This window comes from Callospermophilus lateralis, chromosome 2 (genome assembly GCF_048772815.1).
Source record: "Callospermophilus lateralis isolate mCalLat2 chromosome 2, mCalLat2.hap1, whole genome shotgun sequence".
Classification (NCBI taxonomy): domain Eukaryota; kingdom Metazoa; phylum Chordata; class Mammalia; order Rodentia; family Sciuridae; genus Callospermophilus; species Callospermophilus lateralis.
In genome coordinates, this window is record NC_135306.1 from 20,339,805 (window position 1) to 20,352,372 (window position 12,568).

Sequence of the window (12,568 nt, forward strand, 5' to 3'; positions counted from 1 at the left end):
TTGTATTAAGACGCCTTGACTGCCAGTCTCTGATGTTTGCATAGCCTTTCTTTGACCATCTTCATTACAAATATTGTGCATCCTGAAGAATGATGAGCACATCAACATATGCCCCTTGTTCTACTAAATGCTAAGAGGTTACAGAGATGATTAAGCTGCTGTACTGATCCTCAAGTTGCTGTTGCAGAATTTAACACATAAATAACCATAAGATGACTGACTATCTTTTGGACACCCACTGACTAGTAATGTATTACCTATCGTTCTTTTTTATATATACCTTTATTTTATTTATTTATTCTTATGTGGTGCTGAGGTTTGAACCCAGGGCTTCACACATGCTAGGTGAGCACTCTACTGCTGAACCACAGCCCCAGCCCCTCTTTTTTTTTTTTGACTCACTACTTTGTTTTACCCCTGCTGTCATTTTAGATGGCCTGCATCCACTTAATTCCATTTTGAGTAATTTCAGATGCTCAGTTACTTTAAATTGTGCTTTGGTTCCTTTCTTCCCTATCTGACTCAGAACATTCACTAAAATCACCATGCAGTCCAGTTTCCCTGCTGCTGTTGGTTGTGTAGTTAGCCTTTTGAATTAATATATTTTTATACAAACCTAGTTTGTGTGTGGCTGTATATTAGACATTTTCAAAACATACTTTAAATTCACATTCTCCACTATGCAAAAGTATCTGGAAAAGTCTGCAAAGGAATGTTCATACTCCCAGCTCTCATAAGTCAAGCAATCCATTGCTGATTGAAAATTACAAGAGTAGACATGATGGTCATGTGCCCTTTTCTGGATTCCTGGCCCAAGATAAGTTCTTGGTGATTCGACTATTCTGCTTTCCTGTATGGGCTTATCAAGAACCTGAGACACTCAATTCTAGGAACATGATTGTGCTCCTAGACACATATATCAGCTAATTTAATGATAAGACACCTATTAAGAAAGTTAATCTGATAATTTATTTTTGTTCCCAGCAACAACCAGGAAAATAAAATAAAATTTAAGATTGAGAATAGGGCTGGGCATGGTGGCACACACCTATCAGTGACTTGGGAGTTTGAGGCAGGAAGATCACAAGTTCTAGACTAACTTAGCAAGACCCTAAGTAACTTAGCAAGACTGTCTTAAAATAAAAGATAGAAAGACTGGGAACGTAGCTCTATCATAGAGTACCTCTGGGTTCCTTCCCCAGTATCAAAAAGAAGAGAAAAAATTTGAGACTAGGGAAAGGTTCATCAGCATTCTCTGATTTAGCTATTCCTCCTTTAGTTTCTCTAAGGAAGTAGAACATATGACAATGAACACTGCTTTTCAGTTCCCTTTTTATAACTGACTTACTGCAAATATACTTGTTCATTTAAGTTTCAGGTCTATTTACTTAACTCTCTGACTTGATCCTACTTAGGACATTCAAACCTATTAGAAGTAGGAATATTAGTGCCAAGGATGACCATCTAGATGACTGATAATCTCTTTTTTAAGTTTCTGGGCCTCTTAAAGTACATGGTTAAGCTAGAAAGAGTAATCAGGAGATATTTTTTTTTGTCCTAGCCCTTTCTCCACCACTATGACTTTGACAATAAGGAAGTATGTGTGATTGCCTATTAATTGAATAATAGTTGGTTCAGCTAATATAATTGGGAATAAGATGCAATTCCTACCCCTAAGAAATTTCATTTTAGTAGTAGAATAAAATCAATGTACTAATAATAATCACAAGGCTGTTTTTGTTTTGTTTTTGAGATAGGGTCTCACTATATTGCCCCAGCTGAATCTTGTGGGCTCAAGTGATCCTCCTGTCTCAGCCTCCCGAGTAGCTGGAATTATAGGCATGAGCCACCATACCTGGCTTTTTTCAAAGCATCTTTAACGAATACATTTGTTTTATATTTTATTAGAGGTATGTGTAGGCAAATCTGATTAGCATTAGAATGATAAATCATTCCTTTTAGGAATGTGACTTAAGTCAAGTCACCATTCTTGTCCCTGCATACCCTAATTTATTAAATAATGAGGTTTGCCTCAGATGATCCTTTGAGATTTTTCCTAGTTCTATTGTTTTGTATTTATGCTAGTGTAAATTTTTACTTAGAGATTTGTGCATCAATCAAGCCTTCTCTCTTCTGTATGATAATATCTGATTGAATTGGCATTTTGAGGTAGAAGGATATGTTCACAAATATATAAAACATTGTGTGTTTATTTAATGCCAGGTACTGTACCAAGGAATACATAAACACACATTATCATATTTAGTCATTATTGCCTATGAGGTAGTTTTAACAATTATACCTATTTTACAAATGGGAACAAACAGCTCAGAAAGGTAAGTTGCCTAAGGTGGCACTGTTATTAATGGAGCCTGGCTTGAAATCAGGCAGGTGTATTTCACCAGATCTGCCCATGTGACATTATCGTTATTGTATAAGTAGATGTTTGATGTCACAATTCATGAAAGAAGTACTTTACTAACAAAAAGAATCCCTGTTTATTAAAATATTGATATAGCATAAATGATGTATTTTTGTTTTAAAGAGAATAGCAAACAAATATGAAACTAAGGTGAGGTAAGGACCTTGGCAACTAAAGCACTGGCTAACTTTTATTTTTAAAATATTAACACCATAATGACTTTTTTTTTTATCAATTATTAACATAGATAATCAAGTCTAGAATTAGCGAGCCCATTCTTTCTAACATGGTCAGGTAGATTGTGTACACTTGAGAACATCTTACAAGTAGAAAAATATAGTGAGTCTCAGAAACTATCTTCCTAAGAATGTATATAGTCCATTTTTAAAATAGTAATAGTAAATGGAATTAATCTGTAAGCTAATTAGTTTGACTTGGCCTTTATATTGATTTTACAATCATCATTTGACTGGCTTTTAAGATATTTATGGAAACACAGTTTACCTATGACACATCTGTCTTGCTTTTGAAAAAGAAGATACTTGCAAAATTAAAATAGCAAACCTCATACCCATATTTTGCTGAAGCTAGCAAGGGCATTCTTTTTCTTATTAATGTGCATACGCAATTATATCTTAACTAGATTCTAAGCTTGGTAAACTTTTTACTATATTAAAGGTGTTTCTCAACTCTCCTAGAATCTTCCTCTAGGAAATCTGCCCTAGATTGTCCTGGCCAAATGGAGATAATCTTGGTTTCTTTTAAATTTCACTAGCATTTGTTGATATTGTATTCAGGCTAGCACTGCTCTTCCCCAAATATTACATTGCAATCTCTAACCTCTTAGTCTTTATTGTAAGAATTTTTTACTTCATTTACAGGAAACTTACAGTAGATTCTTCGACAAAACAAGATTATAGTTTTAAGTCATATTGAATTTATTTTGCAAATGGTATGGGCTATGTATACATATAAATTGTAAAACACAACAAAACAAAAAAGCCAGGCATGATGGTACATACCTGTAACCCCAGTTTGTTCCTCAGGAGGTGAAGGCAGGAGGATCACAAAGAAGTCTAGTTTATTTTGTGTTGTTAGAACAGACAGACTAATTTATAAAGAATAGAAATTAGTTTCTCACAGTGCTGGGGACTGGGAAGTCCCCCAATATCAAGGTGCCAGCGTCTGTCTAGAGCCTTCTTGCTGTAAACCTACAGCTTCAAGCCCTTTTTATAATTCAGTGTAAATCAGTTCATGAGGGTGGAGCACATGCTTTTTGAGGGACACATTTCAAATAACAGCATTTATTAAGAATATATACCAGACCCTGGGCAAAATATGGTGTCAAGTGGAAATTATAATAAATAATCAATTACCATGTCATATGAAAAATGATTGAATAACTTTTATTAATCCCTGTGGAGTACAGTGCCATACAACAGCTGCCCCTGTTATGTATCTCATAATTTGCAATCATATATCATATAATGTCTCATTTACTAATTAGACCATAAACTCCTTGAAAACAGAATCCAGTTTTCAATGAAGATTATATAAAATAGAAAGGTGAGTTGTAAAAAAAAAATCCAGTTTTGCTCACCGATGCGTTCCCAGCACTTGGCATGGTGTCTGACATACATTTCTTTTTCTTTTTCTTTTCTTTCGTTCTCTTTCTTTCTTTCTTTCCTGGGGATTGAAGCCAGGGATGCTTTACTTTTTTTTTTTTTTTTTTTTTTGAGGCAAGGTCTTGCTAAGTTGCGTAGAGCCTCACTAACTTGCTGAGGCTGGCCTTGAACTTGCAATCCTTATGCCTCAGCCTCCTGAGTTGTTAGGGTTACAAAGGTGTATCACCATTCATATTCCCTCCCTCCCTCTCTCTCTCTCTCTCTCTTAGTCTTTCTTTCTCTCTCCCTCCCTCCCTCCCTCCTCTCTCCCTCCCTCCTCTCTCCCTCTCTTTGTGGTGCAGATACTCTACTGCTGAACTACATCCCCAGCCTGATATGTATTTCTGAATGAAGTATAGAGAATTATGGGAGCTTCCAGGAGGATCATCTAACCTAGATTAGGGGCATCTTCCAGGGGGAAAGAGGAACAGGAAGAAAGTTTTAGATAGAGAGATCACCATGTCCAAAGGCTGGAGATTTAAAAGATCTTGCCTTAGTGGTACAATGCTTACCTAGCATTTGTGAGGTTCTGGGTGTGATCCCAGAACCACTCAAAATATATTTTGTTTCATATTGAGAAACTAAAAGTTTCTTGGGGGTAGGTATGGCACACAGGTGGAGATAAGAAATGATCAGGTGGGAAGCTGAGAAATAAGGAGAGGTGAGGCCTTAACGGCCTTGTAAAACTGTCTTGTGGAGTTTGGGTTTTATCTTGATAATATTGAGGTGTCATTGAGGGTTTTCAGGAGGAAGGAGACTTGGTCAAATTTGGTTTTTAGAAAGGTCATTGTGGGTGCAGTGGTGATAATGGATAAGAAGCAGATAAAACCAAGGCAGAGAGGTGACTCAGGAGGTGTTGCAGAAAATGAAGCTGGCTACCTGTGATGTTGGCCTGAACAGAAAAGTGGCAGCGAGGATGGGGAACAGTGAATGGCTTTAAGAAGCATTTGGGAAATAAAATCAAATAGAGTTGGAGATTGGGCATGACCATGACCATTGGGCAGAAAAAAATCAAAGATTATGTTCAGGTTTTCATTTTGGTTGGGGATGTTTACAGAAAAGAGTTAACATACAAGGCCAGAGACTATAATACTTAGAAAATCCTGCTTACAAAGTTGGTACTTGTCTGGTATCTGGGAATTTACTGGTAACAATTCCTCACACTGATATGAAGTGTTAATAAAGTGGTAAGAGTGTCTCACTGTGCCTAAACTTTTGTACAAATAATATGATTTATACTGAACATTTGCTTTCCTTCTGTGAATCTGGAGTTTTGGCACATGCTAGGCAGAGGTTGTCTGTATGATTTGACCCCAATAAAAATCTTGGGCATTGAGTCTTTAATAAGCTTCCTTTATAGATCATCCTTTACACCGTTTTTGTAATTCATGGCTGGAGTTAAGTCTTGTGTCACTTCACTTACCGAGGGAAGACTTTTAGAAGCTTGTGCCAGATTTCCTCTGGACTTCGACACCTGTACCTTTTACCTTTTCTGATTTCTCTGTTTTTTTTTTTTTTTTTTTTGTTGTTGTTTTTTGGTGCTGGGGATCAGGGGTACTTTACCAGTGAACTAAGTCCCCAGCTCTATTTATTTTTTGAGACAGGCTCTCACTAAGTTGTTTAGGGCCTTGCTAAGTGGCTGAGGCTGGCTTCACATTTGTGATCCTTCTATCTCAGCCTCCAGAGTCATTGGGATTACAGGCATGTGCTACCATGCCTGGCCACTGTGTATCCTTTCAATGTATAGATATTAGTCATGAGTTGAGCTATATGCCAAGTCAAGTGAGTCCTAGTGAATCATTGAGCCCACAGTGGTCTTGGGGCCCAAGAGGAAGAATAGGTTTTGGGGGGCAATGGAGATGGGAGGACATGAGCTCTGGGCTGGACTTGTGTCTGGGTTGCCTGTGGTATATCTGTGTTTTCCAATACTCAAGAGCAAATTCTGGACTGGGGATATAGATTTGAGCTTATCAGCATTAGGATAGCCTTTGATACCAAGGTAAATAAAAGAGATTGCCAAGGGAGAGAGTTTAAAACCTTGGGGACATAGACATTTAAAGAACACACAAAGGAACAGGAGGCAAGAAAGTTAAATGAGAGTCAGAGCCATGGGAAGAAAATAAGAGAGGGATCCCATTAGCATTTATTGATGTCTTATTAGGACCTGTCCTTCCTTCTATTCCTGTAGGTATCTCCAAAGAAGTGATGGGAAGAGATTGTTTGTAGAACAAATTAGTGGACTGTATAAAAAGGTAGCATGAGGTCAAATAAGATAAGCACTGATAAACTGCATTTGATAATTAGAGGCTGTCAGTGAGTGACCTTAGTAAGACCTGTTTCAGTAGAAATTGGAGACATAAGATACCTGAAAGAGATGAACAAAGAATGGTCCTCCATGCTAGATGGAATGATAGGAGAGATTATGTCTGCTGGTGAGTTTGTATTACAGTTTCATTACATCTTAAACAACTAGCAAAAAGAGGAGAGGGAGTAATTAGTAGAGTGACAAGAAATTATGTTTTTTTTGCTTGAGCAAGAATTTACAGTTCAAATAAACACAGCAACTGGACTAATTTCAGTTTTTAGATGGAGAAACTGGAGCACAAGAAGAAGAAACAAACCCAAGTCTTATGGATGGACAGGGTCAGCTGATGTTTTCGGAGTACAATTACACTTGATTACAGCTGCAACTTCCAATATTGAATGGTGGGGAGGTATTTGTTCAGGCTGGAGGTGAGCAGCTTTTATAATGACTCCAAGTTTGGGATATGTCAAATGAAATTTCATTTTTATTTTCTACTAACAGTGCCAGACTGGCCTCTCTTTTTGGACTGGATCAGGTTGCTGCTGGCCATGGAAATGAATTCTTCCAGTATACAGCTCCAAAGCAGCCTAAGAAAGGCCCAGGAACAGCAGCAATAGGTAAGTTAAGAGGCATTTTCATTGTGCTTAACAGGTTAGAGTCATAAGCAGCCTTGCAAAAGCCACATGCCTGGTGGTTCAGCCTTGACCTTCTGGCTAAACCACTCTACTGATGGATGCATCTTTAAACTCTGGGATCCTGAGTTCCAGTGGCTAGATAGTGTGCTCTTTGTTGGGAACTAGTGGAGAAGGTCAGTGGCAAGCTCTTCTGTCCCATATGCACACCAACCCATGTGCATGCCACCCTCCAAAACTGCTCAAGGCACTCTAGTAGGCACTGTTCAGTGTTTCAGTGAGAAAGAAGAACTGCTTAACACTTCTTGCACTTGAGTGGGTTAGCTGTGTGCTGACTGAATTCTTCCTAACTAGATGGTGACAAGCATTGCAGTAAGTCCTATTCTTTTATCAGGATGGACACAGGAAGCATTTGTTGAATGCACATCTGCTGGACGAAAGGAGAGAACTGGGGACTAATATTTCTAAGATGTCTGTTATGTGTCTGGCCTCAGGTGCTTTACATAGGTTGTCTTATTTCATTCTTGCAGCGATTCTGTGAAGTAGGTGACATAACCAGATTATAGAGGCTCAGAGAAGTTTAGGAATTTGATCAAGGTCAGTACTTAGTAAGTGACAAGAGTTGAAATTTGAACCCTGATCTAACTAACTCAGTAGCTTTTATTCCTTCCTTTACACTTTGCTGTCTTTGTATAAGAACCCAAGTAGGAATAAGGGATTGATAGTAATAATCCTAAGTAGAACAGATGGTTAGGGACATTGAATGAAATACTTGTTGAATGAAGATTAAAGAAAGTATTGAGTGCCTTTTACATGTTAAGTACTATGCTGGCACTGAAGATATTTATCAGGGTGTTTAGAGTTGAGTTGCGGCAATAAATCCCATATGTATGGCCCATGTAAAAGGAAGGAACAAACTATTTTGTTTTCTTTATTCTGTACTTTCTACTCACTCACAGCATCTGTCTATGATGCTAATTGTGTGCAGGGTTTTCCCCATACACTGAGAAATTTTCTGACTGACATCAACTCTTTAGTTGTGTGGTTTAAACCCAGGGCATGGTTCATGCTAAGCACTGGCTCTACCACTGAGCTGCATCCCCAGTCACAATTTCCAATTTTAGAACATAAGTGTTACTCTATAGCACTTTGTGAAGTTAAGTAATGGGTATGATTTAAATCACCCCAAATTTCTTACCCCAGAAGGAAGAAAAAGGGAAACAACTTAGTTTTTTTTAAAAAAATTAATTTATTATTTTTGTGTTACTGGGGATTGAACCCAGGGCACTGTATATGCTAGGCAAGTACTCCACCACTAAGCTACATCCAAAACCTGAGAAATATCTATTTTTATATATTATAGCTGTCAAAATATTTGATGGAGAAAATCAAGTAGAGGCAATAGGACCATGCTTGCTAGACAGTGCTTCTGTGCAGCTCAAAGACTTGTTTGTGGTTTGTGGCTTGGGAGTTGGAGTCATGAGTTCTACTCCAAGGCTTGTTGCTGTCTTTGTGGAAGGCACTTGAATGCTTACAGCCTTTTGCCTCACCCCGAGACTGGGTCATGGGATTATCTTGTGGATCAAATGAGGATATGAATGCATTATAACATTAACTGGGTATAAAGAATAATTTTAAATCTAGTTTAATGGTTAAAATCAGTTTCAAGCAAGAAATGATTGACAACTTCGTTTTGTTCATCTTCAGGAAATCAGGCAACACCAAAAACAGCACCAACCACAGCAGGCACTTCCACAGTACTGGTTGCAACAGCAGTCCATGCATATCGATAGTAAGTAGCTGAGAAGGGAAGTTCTCTTAAGTTTGGTGGAGGAGAGGGGACTGCAATAAAGCTGCTGTCTTTTCTCAGAAAGCCTCTATTCATTGCAAACTACTTACTCAGCCCTTCCACAGACTAAGTATCAGTAACACTTTTAACATTTCAGTTGGAGGTTTCTGACCATAAAACATACAGAGCCATTATTTCATCTCTTGTCTTTAAGAAATGCTCATAGGGGCTGGGGATGTGGTTCAAGCAGTAGTGCGCTCACCTGGCATGCGTGTGGCCCGGGTTCAATCCTCAGCACCACATACAAACAAAGATGTTGTGTCTGCCAAAAACTAAATAAATAAATAAATTCTCTCTCTCTCTCTTTAAAAAAAAAAAAAGAAAAGAAATGTTCATAACCAATAACTGCCTTTTCAAGTTCTCAGAGAAAGTCACTGCACTGAGATATCATGAATAATAGATATTTAAAGAGCAAAGAAGTTATGTTAGGGCTTTAAATTATAAACTGCCCACCTCTGTCCCTTCCTAAAGGCTGAATGACTAGACTCCCCCTTTTAGATGACTGCGTGAAAGTTGGTTCTGTATAGTTCAGAAGAGTATTAATATCTCTTGTTTTTTTTTTTTTTTTAACTTCAATAGCACAAATGGTCAGTATGTAAAGCAGGGAAAATTTGGTGCTGCAGTCCTGGGGAACCACACAGCCGGAGAGGTAAGAACGCTATACGTCTCATGCATATTCAAGTGCTTCAAATAATACCAGTGAGCTGATTTTTTTTTTTCTTTTAAATCTGGGAGCAGACATGTCCAAGTGTCTCATGTGTCAGAATGATTGCTGAATTTGAATGTAAGCGTATAATATTAGGATATAACAAATGAACATAGTTTGCTTGCTGTTATGAGTTAAAACAGGTTCAACCACTTAAAATCTTTACTGTAGACATCTTTGTGAAATGGTCCTAGCTTAGGAATTTGGAGGGTTTTAGAGTAAACTATTATCATGGACATCCTTTTGTTGTGTACTGAACTTTATAATATTACTTCAAGCAGTATATCTTTATGCTTTTGTTAATGACCAATGTTTATCTTTTGAAAATTTGAAAACAAGATTGGGCAGTTGCTCACAGTATAATAGTAGTTTGGATCAAAAAGCAGAAGTAGCTACAAGCCCTGAGACTTATTTTTTTGTATGGGTTGAATCTATCTATAAAAACTACTCCAGAAGATTTTGAACATTGTTGAGATAAATATAGGAAATTATAGAATTTCAGAGGTCCAGAGAACATGGACTCCATGTTCCTCAGAGACTTTCAGGCAAGGAGATAAGATTACTTGTTCAGGGTCACTAATGTAATGGATAACATTATCTTACAAACAAACAAAAAACTTAATTGTGAAAAACTTGAAACTCATTAAAAAAGTAGATCTTGGATATTGAACTCCAAGGTAATTATTATTAATAGTTATTAGTCTTTTTTGCTTATCTATAACCACATGCTCTCCTCTTTTTCCCACTCAGATTTTTTTGAACACATATCAACAAACAATTTTAGCTGCAAATACTTTAGTATATATCACTGAAAGATGAGCTATTTAAAAATAAAACTATTATTCATTCCATTATCATGCCTTAAAAAAAAAAGGCAGACAATAATTTCTCAGTCTCATTCCCTGCTAGTTAGTGTACAAATTTCCTCTCTCTGCTTTTTTAAAAAAATAATTTGTTGAATCTGGATCTAATAAGGTTATACATTGCAATTGGTTGCTATATCCCTTAAATAGTTTATATTCCCATCAGGAGGAAATAATGATCATTTCTCATTTTGTTATATTACCAGCCATCAATGATTATTATCTAGATCTGTCAATTCATTAGGAGGTGCTGTTTGGATTTCAAAAATCTTGTAGTGGGACTTCACTATACCTTACCACCAGATAGGATATAGCAGATCTCTGCAACAAGTACAAAAAAGTACATGAATTGTAAAAATTGTACTTCAGAATTCATTGGAGTACTGTGAAAATGTTGAAGCCTAGATGAACTAAAATTTCAGAAAAGGAAGAGCTAATGAGATAACTCTGTTTCTTTGCCTTGAGATTTTTGCTAGTTTTAGGTGTAGATTAGGTAGTAGGCATGGAGAAAAGAGAAATTGGAAAAATTAGAGGATTTCCAAACACCAGATTGTTTTTTTCTTTCATGGGACATTTGCTAAGTACTGGGATGGTGTAGAAGTCCAGGGGCTGAACCAGAAATATAGAGGGAAACTTTTGAGTCTTGTAGTGTGCTCTCTCTCTCTCTCTCTCTTTTTCTTTATCTCTCTCTGTATCTCATTCCTTGGTATCCATGGGGGATTTGTTCTAGGACCCCCCCTGCAGATACCAAAATCTGTATGATCAAATTCCCTATTGTCCTAGGACTGTATTTGGATATAACCTGTGGATATTCTCCTATAGTATACATACTTTAAACCATCACTAGCTTATTTACAACACCTAATATAATGTAAATGCAAAATAAATAGTTATTATATTATTTAGATAATATGATTTTAAAAGTCTGTACGTGTTTAGTGTGGACAAAATTTTTTCTTTTTTTTTATTGGTTATTCAAAACATTACAAAGATTGCAGAATCACATCGGTTACACATCCACATTTTTACATAATACCATAATAGTAACTGTTGTATTCTGCTACCTTTCCTATCCTCTACTATCCCCCCTCCCCTCCCCTCCCATCTTCTCTCTCTACCCCATCTACTGTAATTCATTTCTCTCCTTATTTTTTTCCCATTCCCCTCACAAACTCTTATATGTAATTTTGTATAACAATGAGGGTCTCCTTCCATTTCCATGCAATTTCCCTTTTCTCTCCCTTTCCCTCCCACTTCATGACTCTGTTTAATGTTAATCTTTTCCTCCTGGTCTTCCTCCCTGCTCTGTTCTTAGTTGCTCTCATTATATCAAAGAAGACATTTGGCATTTGTTTTTTAGGGGTTGGCTAGCTTCACTTAGCATAATCTGCTCTAATGCCATCCATTTCCCTGCAAATTCCATGATTTTGTCATTTCTTAGTGCTGCGTAGTACTCCATTGTGTATAAATGCCACATTTTTTTTATCCATTCATCTATTAAGGGGCATCGGGGTTGGTTCCACAGTCTAGCTATTGTGAATTGTGCTGCTATGAACATCGATGTGGCAGTATCCCTGTAGTATGCTCTTTTGAGGTCTTCAGGGAATAGTCCGAGAAGGGCAATAGCTGGGTCAAATGGTGGTTCCATTCCCAGATTTTCCAGGAATCTCCATACTGCTTTCCATAATGGCCTCACCAATTTGCAGTCCCACCAGCAATGTACAAGAGTACCCTTTTCCCCACATCCTCGCCAGCACTTGTTATTGTTTGACTTCATAATGGCTGCCAATCTTACTGGAGTGGACAAAATTTTTTCACCAAATATTTTTAATCTACATTCTGTTAAATCCATGGATATAGAACCGACAGATACTGAGAGCCAACTGTATTTGTATGTTAATGTATCTATATCTATCTATATGCCTATAAAATAGAATTTGCTATTTAACTATATTAAGTACATAATTCAGTGGCATTAATTCTACTCACAATATTGAGCAACCATCACCACTATCTCTTTCCAATTTTTCCTAATCCCCAACAGAAACGTAAACCATTAAGCAATAACTCTATCTCCATTTCCCTCATTCCTCCATAATCTCTGATCTACATCCTATTTCTATGAAT

General features: G+C 37.1%; 1 protein-coding gene across 2 annotated transcripts in view; it reads left to right on the top strand.

The window, feature by feature from the left end:
• The window catches only part of Fkbp15 (FKBP prolyl isomerase family member 15), a 58,476-nt gene that overhangs the window by 983 nt on the left and 44,925 nt on the right, over window positions 1-12,568 (top strand). For both annotated transcript variants that reach the window (XM_076845664.2, XM_076845662.2), the window contains exons 2-4: window positions 6,893-7,008; window positions 8,731-8,815; window positions 9,452-9,521. In XM_076845664.2, coding sequence (XP_076701779.2) covers window positions 6,893-7,008; window positions 8,731-8,815; window positions 9,452-9,521 — 271 coding nt within the window. The remainder of the gene's footprint in view (window positions 1-6,892; window positions 7,009-8,730; window positions 8,816-9,451; window positions 9,522-12,568) is intronic.